This window comes from Moschus berezovskii, chromosome 3 (assembly GCF_049115385.1).
Source record: "Moschus berezovskii isolate FMDL1 chromosome 3, NW_MosBer_1.0, whole genome shotgun sequence".
NCBI lineage: Eukaryota > Metazoa > Chordata > Mammalia > Artiodactyla > Moschidae > Moschus > Moschus berezovskii.
Genome location: NC_142462.1, coordinates 121074830 through 121087906, shown reverse-complemented (window position 1 = coordinate 121087906; position 13077 = coordinate 121074830). Strand labels below are relative to the sequence as shown.

Here is a 13077-nt window from a genome sequence, read left to right as displayed (position 1 = left end):
GGTCTCCTCAACCCCTGTCCCATGGGCCCGGTCAGGAGTCTCAGCCGAGTGGCCCCAAATGGGCGGAACCCAAATCTTTCCTAGTGAGCTACAGGCACATCTGCCCTTTGCTCCCAAGGGAGTGGTACTCTCATCTTCTGAAGCTGTCAGCCACGCCGACACCCAGTGAGAGAGTCCAGAGCAGAAGCCTGCAGGGCCGGAGAAGAATCATCATAGCAGGTCTGGTGGTGGCAAGAACAGGTCCCCACGGGTTCCTTTTATTTCCTCCTTTCAGTTCAGTTCAGTTGCCCAGTTGTGTCCGACTCTTTGCGACCCCACGGACTGCAGCACACCAGGCCTCCCTGTCCATCACCAACTCCCGGAGTCTACCCAAACTCATGTCCATTGAGTCGGTGATGCCATCCAACCATCTCATCCTCTGTCATCCCCTTCTCCTCCTGCCTTCAATCTTTCCCAGAATTAGGGTCTTTTCCAGTGAGTCAGCTCTTCGCATCAGGTGGCCAAAGTATTGGAGTTTCAGCTTCAACATCAGTCCTTCCAATGAACACCCAGGACTGATCTGGTTGGATCTCCTTGCAGTCCAAGGGACTCCCGAGAGTCTTCTCCAATACCACAGTTCAAAACCATCAATTCTTTTGGGCTCAGCTTTCTTTATAGTCCAACGTTCACATCCATAAATGACTACTGGAAAAGCCATAGCCTTGACTAGATGGACTTTTGTTGACAAAGTAATGTCTTTGCTTTTTAATATGCTGTTTAGGTTGGTCATAACTTTCCTTCCAAGGAGTAAGTGTCTTTTAATTTCATGACTTCAATCACCATCTGCGGTGATTTTGACTGCAGTGATATGCCCCTAAAAATAAAGTCAGCCACTGTTTCCCCATCTATTTGCCATGAAATGATGGGACCGGATGCCATGATCTTAGTTTTCTGAATGTTGAGCTTTAAGCCAACTTTTTCACTCTCCTCTTTCACTTTCTTCTCTTTTTTATGTTCAGTTCAGTTCAGTTCAGTCACTCAGTCGTGTCCGACTCTCCGTGACCCCATGAATCACAGCACGCCAGGCCTCCCTGTCTATCACCAACTCCCGGAGTACACTCAAACTCATGTCCACAGAGTCGGTGATGCCATCCAGCCATCTCATTCTCTGTCGTCCCCTTCTCCTCCTGCCCCCAACCTTTCCCAGCATCAGAGTCTTTTCCAGTGAGTCAACTCGCCGCATGAGGTGGCCAAAGTATTGCAGTTTCAGCTTTAGCATCAGTCCCTCCAATGAACATCCAGGATTGATCTCCTTTAGAATGGACTGGTTGGATCTCCTTGCAGTATAAGGGACTCTCAAGAGTCTTCTCCAACACTTTTTTATGTTACACTTTCATTTTTTATTATTAGTAGTATACTAGATTTTCTTCCTGATTGACACATTATTTAGAAAATACTCTTATTTCTATGTGGGTGCCCAATTTTAAGACATAATTTTTTTTTTTACTTATCTTAAAATGTGATAGATTATCTCAGCATCTGTGTCCACACCTTTCATTATTTTCCGTAAGAAAAGTTACGTAGACTTTAAAAAATACATTTTCTACTCAGTAACACAAAATTTTCTTCTTTTTCACACTGCTGAATAATTTCTAGTTTGAATCTTTCACTTTCATCAAGAGGCTCTTTAGTTCTTCACTTTCTGCCATAAGGGTGGTGTCATCTGCATATCTGAGGTTATTGATATTTCTCCCAGCGATTTTGATTCCAGCTTGTGCTTCTTCCAGCCCAGCATTCCTCATGATGTACTCTACATATTGACGTACTCCTTTTCCTATTTGGAACCAGTCTGTTGTTCCATGTCCAGTTCTAACTGCTCCTTCCTGACCTGAATACAGGTTTCTCAAGAGGCAGGTCAGGTGGTCTGGTATTCCCATCTCTTAAAGAACTTTCCACAGTTTATTGTGATCCACACAGTCAAAGGCTTTGTCATTGTCAATAAGGCAGAAACAGATGTTTTTCTGGAACTCTTGCTTTTTTGATGATCCAGCGGATGTTGGCAATTTGATCTCTGTTCCTCTGCCTTTTCTAAAACCAGCTTGAACATCTGGAAATTCACAGTTCACGTATTGCTGAAGCCTGGCTTGGAGAATTTTAAGCATTACTTCACTAGTGTGTGAGATGAGTGCAATCATGCGGTAGTTTGAGCATTCTTTGGCATTGCCTTTCTTTGGGATTGGAATGAAAACTGACCTTTTCAAGCCCTGTGGCCACTGCTGAGCTTTCCAAATTTGCTGACATATTGAATGCAGCACTTTCACAGCATCATCTTTCAGGATTTGAAATAGCTCCACTGGAATTCCATCACCTCCACTAGCTTTGTTCGTAGTGATGCTTTCTAAGGCCTGCTTGACTTCACATTCCAAGATGTCTGGCTCTAGGTGAGTGATCACACCATCATAATTATCTAGGTCATGAAGATCTTTTTGGAAAGTTCTTCTGTGTATTCTTCCCACCTCTTCTTAATATCTTCTGCTTCTGTTAGGTTCATACCGTTTCTGTCCTTTATTGAGCCCATCTTTGCATGAAATGTTCCCTTGGTATCTCTAATTTTCTGAAGAGATCTTTAGTCTTTCCCATTCTATCTATTGTTTTCCTCTATTTCTTTACATTGATCACGGAGGAAGGCTTTCTTATCTCTCCTTGCTATTCTTTGGAACTCTGCATTCAAATGGGTATATCTTTCCTTTTCTCCTTTGCTTTTCACTTCTCTTCTTTTCTCAGCTATTTGTAAGGCCTCCTCAGACAGCCAGTTTGCTTTTTTGCATTTCTTTTTCTTGGGTACGGTCTTGATTCCTGTCTCCTGTCCAATGTCACGAACCTCCATCCATAGTTCATCAGGCACTCTGTCTATCATATATAGTCCCTTAAATCTATTTCTCACTTTCACTGTATAATCATAAGGCTTTGATTTAGCTCATATCTGAACTGTCTAGTGGTTTTCCCCACTTTCTTCAATTTAAATCTGAATTTGGCAATAAGGAGTTCATGATCTGAGTCACAGTCAGCTCTTAGTCTTGTTTTTGCTGACTGTATAGAGCTTCTCCATCTTTGGCTGCAAAGAATATATTCAGTCTGATTTCGGTGTTGGCCATCTGGTGATGTCCATGTGTAGAATTTTCTCTTGTGTTGTTGAAAGAGGGTGTTTGCTATGACCAGTGCGTTCTCTTGGCAGAACTCTATTAGCCTTTGCCCTGCTTCATTCCGTGCTCCAAGGCCAAATTTGCCTGTTACCCAAGGTGTTTCTCGACTTCCTACTTTTGCATTCCAGTCCCCTATAATGAAAAGGACATCTTTTTTTGGTGTTGGTTCTAAAAGGTCTTGTAGGTCTTCATAGAACCGTTCAACTTAATTGACGTAAATAAAGCATGTGAGCCTGTGGCTTAAGTATCATCTGGGGCATCTTTGCCTGTCTTTGTAAGTTGCTGCTACAGACTCAGATTTGAGGGAAAGGGGAACAACTGACGTATTTCCTGTGTTTTGATTCTTTCAATCTGGATTGGAAATTTTTTATTGTAAATTTTTCAGATACTAGAAAGAGCTATTTTATTCATACACAGATTTGCGTGCACTTCATGAAGGGAATTCCATTTTTCTCCCTTGCATACAGATGGTGATTTTCTTTACTGCCTCAATGACCTTGCCAATCTCAGATGGCCATGGGATCATCCACTCATGAGTCTGAAACACCGAGGACGTGAGGAGCAGCTGACCAAACCAGCCACACTGTTGGGTTCAGGGATGTGGGCAGTTGGCCAGGGCTGCTCGCCGACCGTAGCCCAGAGAATGGTCCTCGCACGCTGGTCCCCTTTGCTTATAAGTCTATGTAACAAACCTCGACCCTGCCATAAACTCAGGAGCTGTCACTCAGGAGAAAATTTTCCTGATGGACACACTGTCTGGCAGAGGAAGAGGTGACTGCAGCCCTCCTGCTCCCATGGGCCAGGACATCCTCCCAAAGATGGTGCTTCTAACATTGTACACCATCCAGGCCCCCATGCAGCACAGAGGATCCTGAAGGATGGAGGACTAATTCCCAGCTTCTTTTGGGGTGACATCTTGCACAAAAGGCTTGGCCTCCTTTATCTTCCAGAGAGATATCAGAAGAGGTCAGAGTCAAGTGAGTTGGGCCCAAACATCTGTCATAGTTCAGAGGACCTAACCGTGGACAGAGGACCCCTCCATGGGGTCGCATGAGTCGGACACGACTTAGCAACTTAACAACTCAACCACCAACCATCTTGTCCAAGGAGCCCTTAGGAGCCTGATATGCCCCTGGAGCCTCCAGCTCTACTGAACGCTGGCCTCCTCCTTAAACCACTGCTGGGCACAGTCCCACGATCTGGCCTGGGTGGATTTTGTTGCACACAAACCCCTGCACCAGCGTGCCCTCCTCCCCCGGCCCCAAAGAGCCTGCTTGCCTGTCCCCGAAGGCTCATGCTGACCTTGCCCTAGGCTGGCCACTGGGCTCCAGGTTGCGGGTCCACCAGACCCCTGTTCCCTCCCAGCCTGACTGCTGCATCTTCTGCGGTCAGGACTCTGGATTCACTGGCATGTCTTTCTGCCAACCTGGGCTCAATGCAGCCTGGTGTTGTTTGTACTTAGATAATGACCTTGAGCGTGTCTGCTCTTCTCCAGCCACCGGGTAAAATCTGGCCTGTGGCTGCATGGCAGCTGAAGGTCTGAGCCTCTTGTGGTTCATGGGCCTGTGCAGGCCACGCGGTAATGCATCTCAGGCTACTCGCTCATCGTGGACCAAAGACAGGAGAAAGCTTCCGGTGCTTTTGAGACAAATCCCAGCAACCGCTCTTCTCTTCTCTGTCACTTTTCATTTTAAAATGGAATCATTACCTTTTCACTAAACCACCATCATAGCTGGATTCCCGTAACTTCCAAATGACTTGTGTTAACCGGCTTTTCATGGCAGCTTCTAGTTACCTCTTACCGGTGGGGTGATAAGAACTGTGTTCTCGTTTTCTTAGTGACTGTGGAAGAGGAGATGGGAGCCTGGTCTGGCTTACAAAGGCAGCGGGCAGAGGGTGGGCATCCTAGGAGTCCACTTTGGGTCCAAAGCCAAGAACAACCCTGGGTTTGTTTTAGCTCTAAGCTGAACTTTATGCCCGTCCACCTCTAGAAGCCCTCGGTCAGCTCTGGTCACATCTCCGCTGCGGACAGTGTTACTGGGCAATGCTTGCAGGTGGCCGCTCACTCACTGTCTTGGTGAGAAAATTCCTGTGCCCTGGCTAGCTGCTCTGTGGCCACTGTGGCAGGTGAGTGGAGTGGCTGAAGATGGATTTTGTATATCAAGGGGCACCTAGCCCATGAACTTTCCTTCAGGGCTGGTGGGCTGAAGAGATCCCAGGTGAGTATTTGGGGAAGGAAGAAATAAGCCAACTGGAAGTGAATTCTGTAGGAGGGGGTGAACATGATACAGCAGAAGGAGAAAGCTAAGGGAATAAAAGGTCAAGGAAAAGGCAGTGAGACGCCTCCCAGTTAATGAGTGCTGACTCTGAGCCGAGTACTCCATGGCGCACTCAGCATGGATGGGCTCATCTCCACCTGACACGCAGGAACTGTATTCCTGTTTGACAGAAATACTGGCTAACTTGTCAGTGGTCTCCAGATGCTAAGTGGCAGAGGTGGGGTGGTGACGAGTGATCACTTGGCAACTCAGACTTTTTCAAATCACTTCTTAACACATGATCTTAAATGGTTAAACTTAGAAGAAAGTTTGGAGAACAACAAGTCCAACACCTTGATTAGATGAAAAAGGAGATTTTTATTAGATGAAAAAGAGGAAAAGTGATAACTCTTGTTATTAGAGCTGAACTGAGAACCGCTTCTGGTTATCTGAATCCCTATTGAATAGTCTTCAGGTAACTGGCTCCAGGATTTCATAGCCATTGAATTTGTTATTTTCTGAAAACAAGCCCCCTCCCATGTCCCCTGGGGTAGACTTCTATTGCAGAAGATGTTTTTCATACTGGCTTGAACCTTATTTCTCATACCGACTCAAACAGCTTGTGTCTTGGCGATGAGACTCACGTCCACATCTCAGATAAGAGGAAATTAGAAACTGGGGCAGGGGACCTTTCTCTTTCTCATCAAGTGAAAGGAAGTTGCTGACTCATCACATCAGCCCATTTCTGTGAACCTTTTCTCTCTCCAAGGTCAACAATGGTTTCATAATTGCTAAACTCAAAGAATATTTTCTTAGCCCTATTTCAAGCATGGCACTTGGTATGATTTGTCAGTAATCAGCAAACTGTTTCATGAAACACTCTCTTCCTGTGACAGCCCCTCTCCTGGCTTTTCCTGGCTTGTTATTTTCATCCCTCTTCATTCTTCTTCCTGAGATGCTGTTTTTCTGTCTGTCCCTTCCGTTTAAGTATTCTGTTGAATTCTGACCTCAGTCCTCTCCTCTGCTCTCTTTATAAGCTGTTGCCAGTCATCTCATTGGAACGAATCAAAATTCTTTCCAAGACTATAATAAATACTCTCCCTACCTTCTTCATTTTACAATTTTACGTAGTCTCCAGAAATGTTGGAGACAACTATAATCAGTAGACAGAAAGAGATAAAAGTAAAACTGGACCTCTGCCTCCAAAGTTATCTCAGCAAAACGAGAACCTGGGTCAATTAGGGTCATCTGTTACAATGACAGCCACGTAGAATCCACCCAGCATGCCTGGGATGAGCAGCGTTTAGGGAGAGACTCATATCTAGGTGATCTGGCCAAGAGGTATTGACAAGGGGAGATTTGCTCGCAGTATTCAGCATGAATTTTTGGGCCTGGTATTTAATATTATTAATGCATATATATGGAATCTAGAAAAACTATTACAGGTGAGCCCATTCACAAAGCAGAGATAGAGACACAAACATAGAGAACAAATATACAGACACTAAGCAGGGGAAGGGAGGGGGACGAACTGGGAGGCTGGGACTGACATACAGAGTGTGCCGCCAGTTCCTACTCCAAGGGATCTTCCTGATCCAGGGATCGAACCCTCATCTCTTGTGTCTCCTGCTTGGCAGGTGGATTCTTTACCACTGCGCCACCTGGGAAGCCTGTGTATATACACTATTATGGATAAAATAGATAACTAATGAGAACCAACTATAAAGCACAGGGGTGAAAGAAAATGCAGGTCCAATCTGTTTGTAGGACATGTATTAAGTTAACCTTAAAATGCACTCCAACGCTAATAAAAAATGCATTCCATTATATGGTAGAGGCAGACAAATACTATTTGATTCCATTTAAGACTCTTGAGAGTCCCTTGGACTGCAAGGAGATCCAACCAGTCCATTCTAGAGGAGATCAATCCTGGGTGTTCATTGGAAGGACTGATGCTAAAGCTGAAACTCCAATACTTTGGCCACCTCATGTAACGAGTTGACTCACTGGAAAAGACTCTGATGCTGGGAGGGATTGGGGGTGGGAGGAGAAGGGGACAACAGAGAATGAGATGGCTGGATGGCTTCACCGACTCGATGGACATGAATTTGAGTGAACTCCGGGAGTTGGTGATGGACAGGGAGGCCTGGCGTGCTGTGGTTCATGGGGTCGCAAAGAGTCGGACACGACTGAGCGACTGAACTGAACTGAACTGATATGAGGTGCCTAGAACAGTCAAATTCGTAGAGTCAGAAAGCACATTGGTAGATGCCAGGGGCTGGGAGTGGGGTGGGGAGAGGGGATGGGTAGTTACTTTAACTGGCACAGAGTTTCAGTTTCGGACGGTGAAGAGTTCAGAAGATGGATGATGGTGAGAACTGTACAACAATGTGAATGTACTTAGCGCCACTGAACAGTGCAGTTAAATATAGTTAAAACAGTATGTTTTATATTATGTGACTTTTACCACAATAAAAAAATTTAAATGGCTTGTTCTCAAGTCAGTCTTATTTCCAGAGCTGACTGACCAAGCTCACACTTTTCCAGTTTACCAACATTTCACCAAGGAGTGGACACCTACTTTCACCTGTCTTTTGTGGCTTCCTAACAGAGAAGGCAATGGCAAGCCACTCCAGTACTCTTGCCTAGAAAATCCCATGGATGGAGGAGCCTGGTAGGCTGCAGTCCGTGGGGTCGCTAAGGGTTGGACACGACTGAGTAACTTCACTTTCACTTTTCACTTTCACACATTGGAGAAGGAAATGGCAACCCACTCCAGTGTTCTTGCCTGGAGAATCCCAGGGATGGGGGAGCCTGGTGGGCTTCCGTCTATGGGGTCACACAGAGTCGGACACGCCTGAAGTGACTTGGCAGCAGCAACAGCAACATTCTTCAAGCATCCCACCATAATTATGAATGCCACTGTGGGGACTCTGACCCCTCTGGGTAAGAGCCCAGGTGATAGGTCACCTCTGCGTTACTGGGTCTGAGACCACCATAGCTGACCAACTTGACCAACGAACACCCACACTCCCAGAGGGGAGGTCTAAGGTGGCATGGCAGCCACAGAGTCTTTCAAACTTGCTTTTTTTGCAATCAACAGAGGAAAATTAGCAAATTGACTGAAATATTAGTATTTTGGAAAATAAAATTTAAAATATCAATAACCATGGACACAGGTATTGCTTGGAAGTAATGTTAGGTTCAGTTAGAAAAGGTCAGAAGCAGAGCCCAGACTGTGGGGCTGGAGCCACTTCCTGCCAAGGGTGCTTTACTTTTTGCTCTGGTTGAGTTTCTTCTTGGTGTTGATCTCTTTCTTCTGTGAGAAGATGCTATGTAAGGAGAAGGCTCCATCTCCCTCTGCCTAGAACTTTGAGGCTGGGCAGACAATGGAGTGGATTTCTACTTCTCATTTCAAGCAAACTTGAACTTAGGGAGCCCATTACATCACTCCTCCCCCTTTGTCCATCCTTCTTTTTTCAGTTATGAGTGCTCTAAATCACTAAGGAATTTTTGTTGTTGTTGTTCATGTCCAACTCTTTGCGATCCCATGGAATGCAGCAAACCAGGTCTCCCTGTCCCTCACTATCTCCCGGACTTTGCCCAAGTTCATGTCTATTGAGTCGGTGATGACATCCAACCATCTCCTCCTCTGCTGCCCTCTTCTCCTTTGCCTTCAATCTTTCCCAGCATCAGAGTCTTTTCCAGTGAGTCAGTTCTTCACATCAGGTGGCCAAAGTATTGCAGCTTCAGCTTCAGCATCAGTCCTTCCAATGAATATTCAGGGTTGCTTTCCTTTAGGATTGTTGTTCAAGGGACTCTCAAGAGTCTTCTCCAGCACCACAATTCGAAAGCATCAACTCTTTGGTGCCCAGCCTTCTTTATGGTCCAATGCTGACATCCATACAGGACTATTGGAAAGACCAGAGCTTTGACTCCACAGACTGCAAGGACTTCAATGAAGGTCTAAAACTATAAACCTAAAACTGCACAGATCCGGGACCTCAGAGGAACCCTAGCCACCCTATCATCTTATAGATGAGGACTGGGACTTCCAGCAAGCAGAGAGTGGTATCAGATTGAGGGCTCCTGCATCTTGTTTCCCATTCGCAAGAGGCAAAGACACTTTTAGAAAAATTTCTATCAGAACCCCTGTAGGCGGTTTTCCTTTCCCCAAGGTGAATGCTATCACAAGCAACAGAGAAGTCCCGCTGGCTGTCCCGTGTCCCATCACTCACCCACAAATAGCTGGCTGTAGAGCTCCAGGCGGGTGTGGCCTTCCGTTGGGGCCTTGCGGACCTGCTGTGGCAGCCGGTCCACCTGCAGGCTGGCCTGCTTGACGTTCCTCTCCGCGGTGACCCGGTGCCACTGGTCATCGTTGAGCGGGGTGGGTGACCTCACCACCATCTCCACTGGCCCATTCCCGACGTCAAATGAAAAGGACACTTCCGTGGCAGCTGGAGGAATAGAAACAGGAGAGCCACATGAGTATTCCCTGCACGCACGCAGGAGTGCTAAGTTACTCAGTTGTGTCCGACTCTTTGTGGCCCCAAGCGCTGTAGCCCACCAGGCTCCTCTGTCCATGGATATCCCAGGCAAGAATACTGAAGTGGGTTGCCATCACCTCCTCCAGGGGATCTTCCTGACCTAGGGATCAAAACTGCATCTCCTGCATTGGCAGGTGGGTTCTTTACCACTAACGCCACCTGGGAAGCAGTATTCCCTCCCAGATACCAAATAGCTTTAAAGCTTAAGGCTTCCCTCATGACTCAGATGGTAAAGTGTCTGCCTATAATGCGGGAGACCCAGATTCGATCCCTGGGTTGGGAAGATCCTCTGGAGAAGGAAATGGCAATCCACTCCAGTACTCCTCTCTGGAAAGTCCCATGGATGGAGAAGCATGGTAGGCTATAGTCCATGGGGTGACAAAGAATTGGACACGGCTGAGCAACTTCACTTTCACTTTTTCTAGAGGAAAAACAAAGCAGATAGAGGAAGCGATCTACACCTGTCACTTGCTATTGTATACGGTGGTCCAAGGCGAAATTCTTGGTGGAGGGATAAAGCGTCAGTTCATCGTTAATGGATCATAACCAAGGGGAGGAAAGTGCGCTTGGAATGGGGGCCACGTATACATTCCTTCTCTTATTTTACCAAGAAGTTGCCCTCATTGAGTCTTTTCAAATAAAGAACTGAAGCCTAGGACACTTAAGTCTATGTTGAGCTTTTAGATTTAGTGAGTAGTGGAGTCAGGATCTGTTAGGTTCTGGAACCTGAGATCTTCCAACTCGACATTCTCTGCAACTCTCCAGGGTCTCCTGGGATGTGACTTGCGGCCCTGGCTGCTCTTCAGACCCACGTGAGCACTTTACGAAGCATACCTGTGTGCAGCTTCATGCCCAGGGATTCCCACTCAGCTGGGCTGGGTTAGGTGTTGGTAGTTTTTAAAAGCTTCTTGGAAAATATTAATATATGCCTAGAGTCGAGAGCTACTGCTTTGGGGGAATTTGCAAAAATTTATTTCCTTAATCTAACTGTTGGGGTTCTCTGGCTGGCTCAGATAGTAAGGAATCTGCCTGCAATGCAGGACACCTGAGTTCTACTGGTCCTTGCCCCGCACCGTGTCCTCTGCCGGTGGAGAACTTTAGTCAAAGAATGAGTTTAATCAGAGAAGTGAGAAATGCTGAAACAAAGGAAAACAGTCTAAGGAGACTGAATAATAATAATGTAGTCACTAAGCACAGTCAAGGACCTTTAGTTCTTTCTCAAGGGCTGTAGATAATATTCTGAGCCATATCCTGTGAGCGGTCTTACAGATACCAAAACCCCAGGTGGAGACGTTAACTACACGATGATCAGACTGTACCCAGGGCTTGGGCTGCCACAATTCCGAGAATTGACCGCAAAGAAATGGGAACAGTGCACCCTGGGACTGAAGATTAACTAACTGTCCTGAAACAACCAAGATGATGCGAGGCAGGCCACTGCTGACCAGCTGAAGATGACTGTTAGAGATGACTGTGCTGTTTCTGCATGTACCCCCCGCCCCGCCTCTCTGTTTATAAAGCTCTCACCCCAGCATGTTGAGGGGAGGAAGTCAACCTTTGGGCAGATGTCTGCTACCCTACCACCCTTGTTGCCAGCATCTGAAATAAAGCAAACTTTCCTTTCCACTGACCTGGCCTGTTTACTGGCTTCTGAGTGGCAGGCAGCCGGAACCGCGCCCCCCCCGCCCCCAACACACATACTCTTTCGGTAACGAGATCTCTGGGTTGGGAAGATCCCCTGGAGGAGGGCATGGCAACCCACTCCAGTGTTCTTGCCTGGAGAATCCCTGGACAGAGGAGCCTGGAGGGCTACAGTCCATGGGGTTGTAAAGAGTCAGACACGACTAAGCAACTAACACTTTCAATCTAATCTTTAAAGTTCCTCTGGAGAGTTTGGGAGCTGTGAACTGCGCAGGCAGTGAGGATGACCCGCTTCTTTTCCTGACCCCTGGGGCTGTGTGCAGGGCAGCGTGAGTCCTGCCTAAGACCCCCTTCCGTAATCACCCGCTGCACACCTTGAACACCCGCCGCACACCTTGAACACCCTCCATCTGGGATGCCGAGTCCTTCTCATAACTTCCCCTTCGGCACTGACCACGAATCATTCTTTTTATCTTCCTAGATCTGCTCCCAGTCAACCTCCTTGATTAAATCACCTTCCAACAATGGAAAAATGGGTTAGGAGGGTGTGCTGGCAACTTCAATTGTTAGTAGCTTTCTTACATCACATGTTAGGTTTTAAATTCCTCAGTGACCACCTAGTGCTTTATAAACACGTTTTTTAAACGTATTTTTTATCCCCCTGCCATTGGCAGGATAGGCAGAGTGATGGGGAAGTGGCATGTGGGTCCCAACTCCTCAGCTTGGTGAATGCTTTTTGACAGAACAGATTTCCCACATCACTGGAGGGCCTAACTTTGCTTAGAAAGTGATTTGGTGCCTCTATCTATCAATAAGCCTCTGACGAATCGCCAAGCGGTTTAATTAAATATCTGTCATTTTTTTCTCCCCCAGGCTAGTGAAAAATTCAGCCGATTGGCACTGGTACCATTTCGAGATGATGTTGCAAGCAATCAAACTTCTAATTTAAAAACTGCAGTGGGCCGGATTCTCTTGGGACCTAGACTGTTCCCCACCCTTGGGTCAGGTCCCTCTGAGGAGGCATTTACTCTATTGAGCTCCAGGGATATTAGACACAGAGCTCAATGTAATCTACCTCATTGTACCGGGGAATTTGGCTCCTTTATGTCATTAGGAAGAGGACTTTAATTTTAACACCCGTGGTGATCCCACACATGTGCTAGTGACATTTCTTCTCTGAATTAGGGACTCCTGCCTTCGGGGGTCACTGGAGTGACCTTCACCAAGGTTTCTATGCAAGTATGATGAGAATGCAGGTCAATGATCACGTGACTCATGGACGGAATGATCTTTCCCTGAATTTCTGGCAGGAGTTGATGGGGAAAACGTAACACAAGGTTTTAAGATTGAATTTGTTCTGTTCTTGCAGTGCTGTGTTTTAGCAGACGCATTTTTTAAATGTACGTTGTCAGAATAGCCAGAGAACAAGGTTTCTGAGCTAAGTAGGAA

The 13077-nt window shown here is 46.4% G+C and overlaps 1 protein-coding gene across 1 annotated transcript in view; it reads right to left on the bottom strand.

Annotated features, from left to right (window-relative positions):
- The window catches only part of CNTNAP2 (contactin associated protein 2), a 1655962-nt gene that overhangs the window by 250135 nt on the left and 1392750 nt on the right, over positions 1-13077 (bottom strand). Inside the window, exon 17 of the mRNA XM_055420199.2 lies at positions 9679-9897. Coding sequence (XP_055276174.2) covers positions 9679-9897 — 219 coding nt within the window. The remainder of the gene's footprint in view (positions 1-9678; positions 9898-13077) is intronic.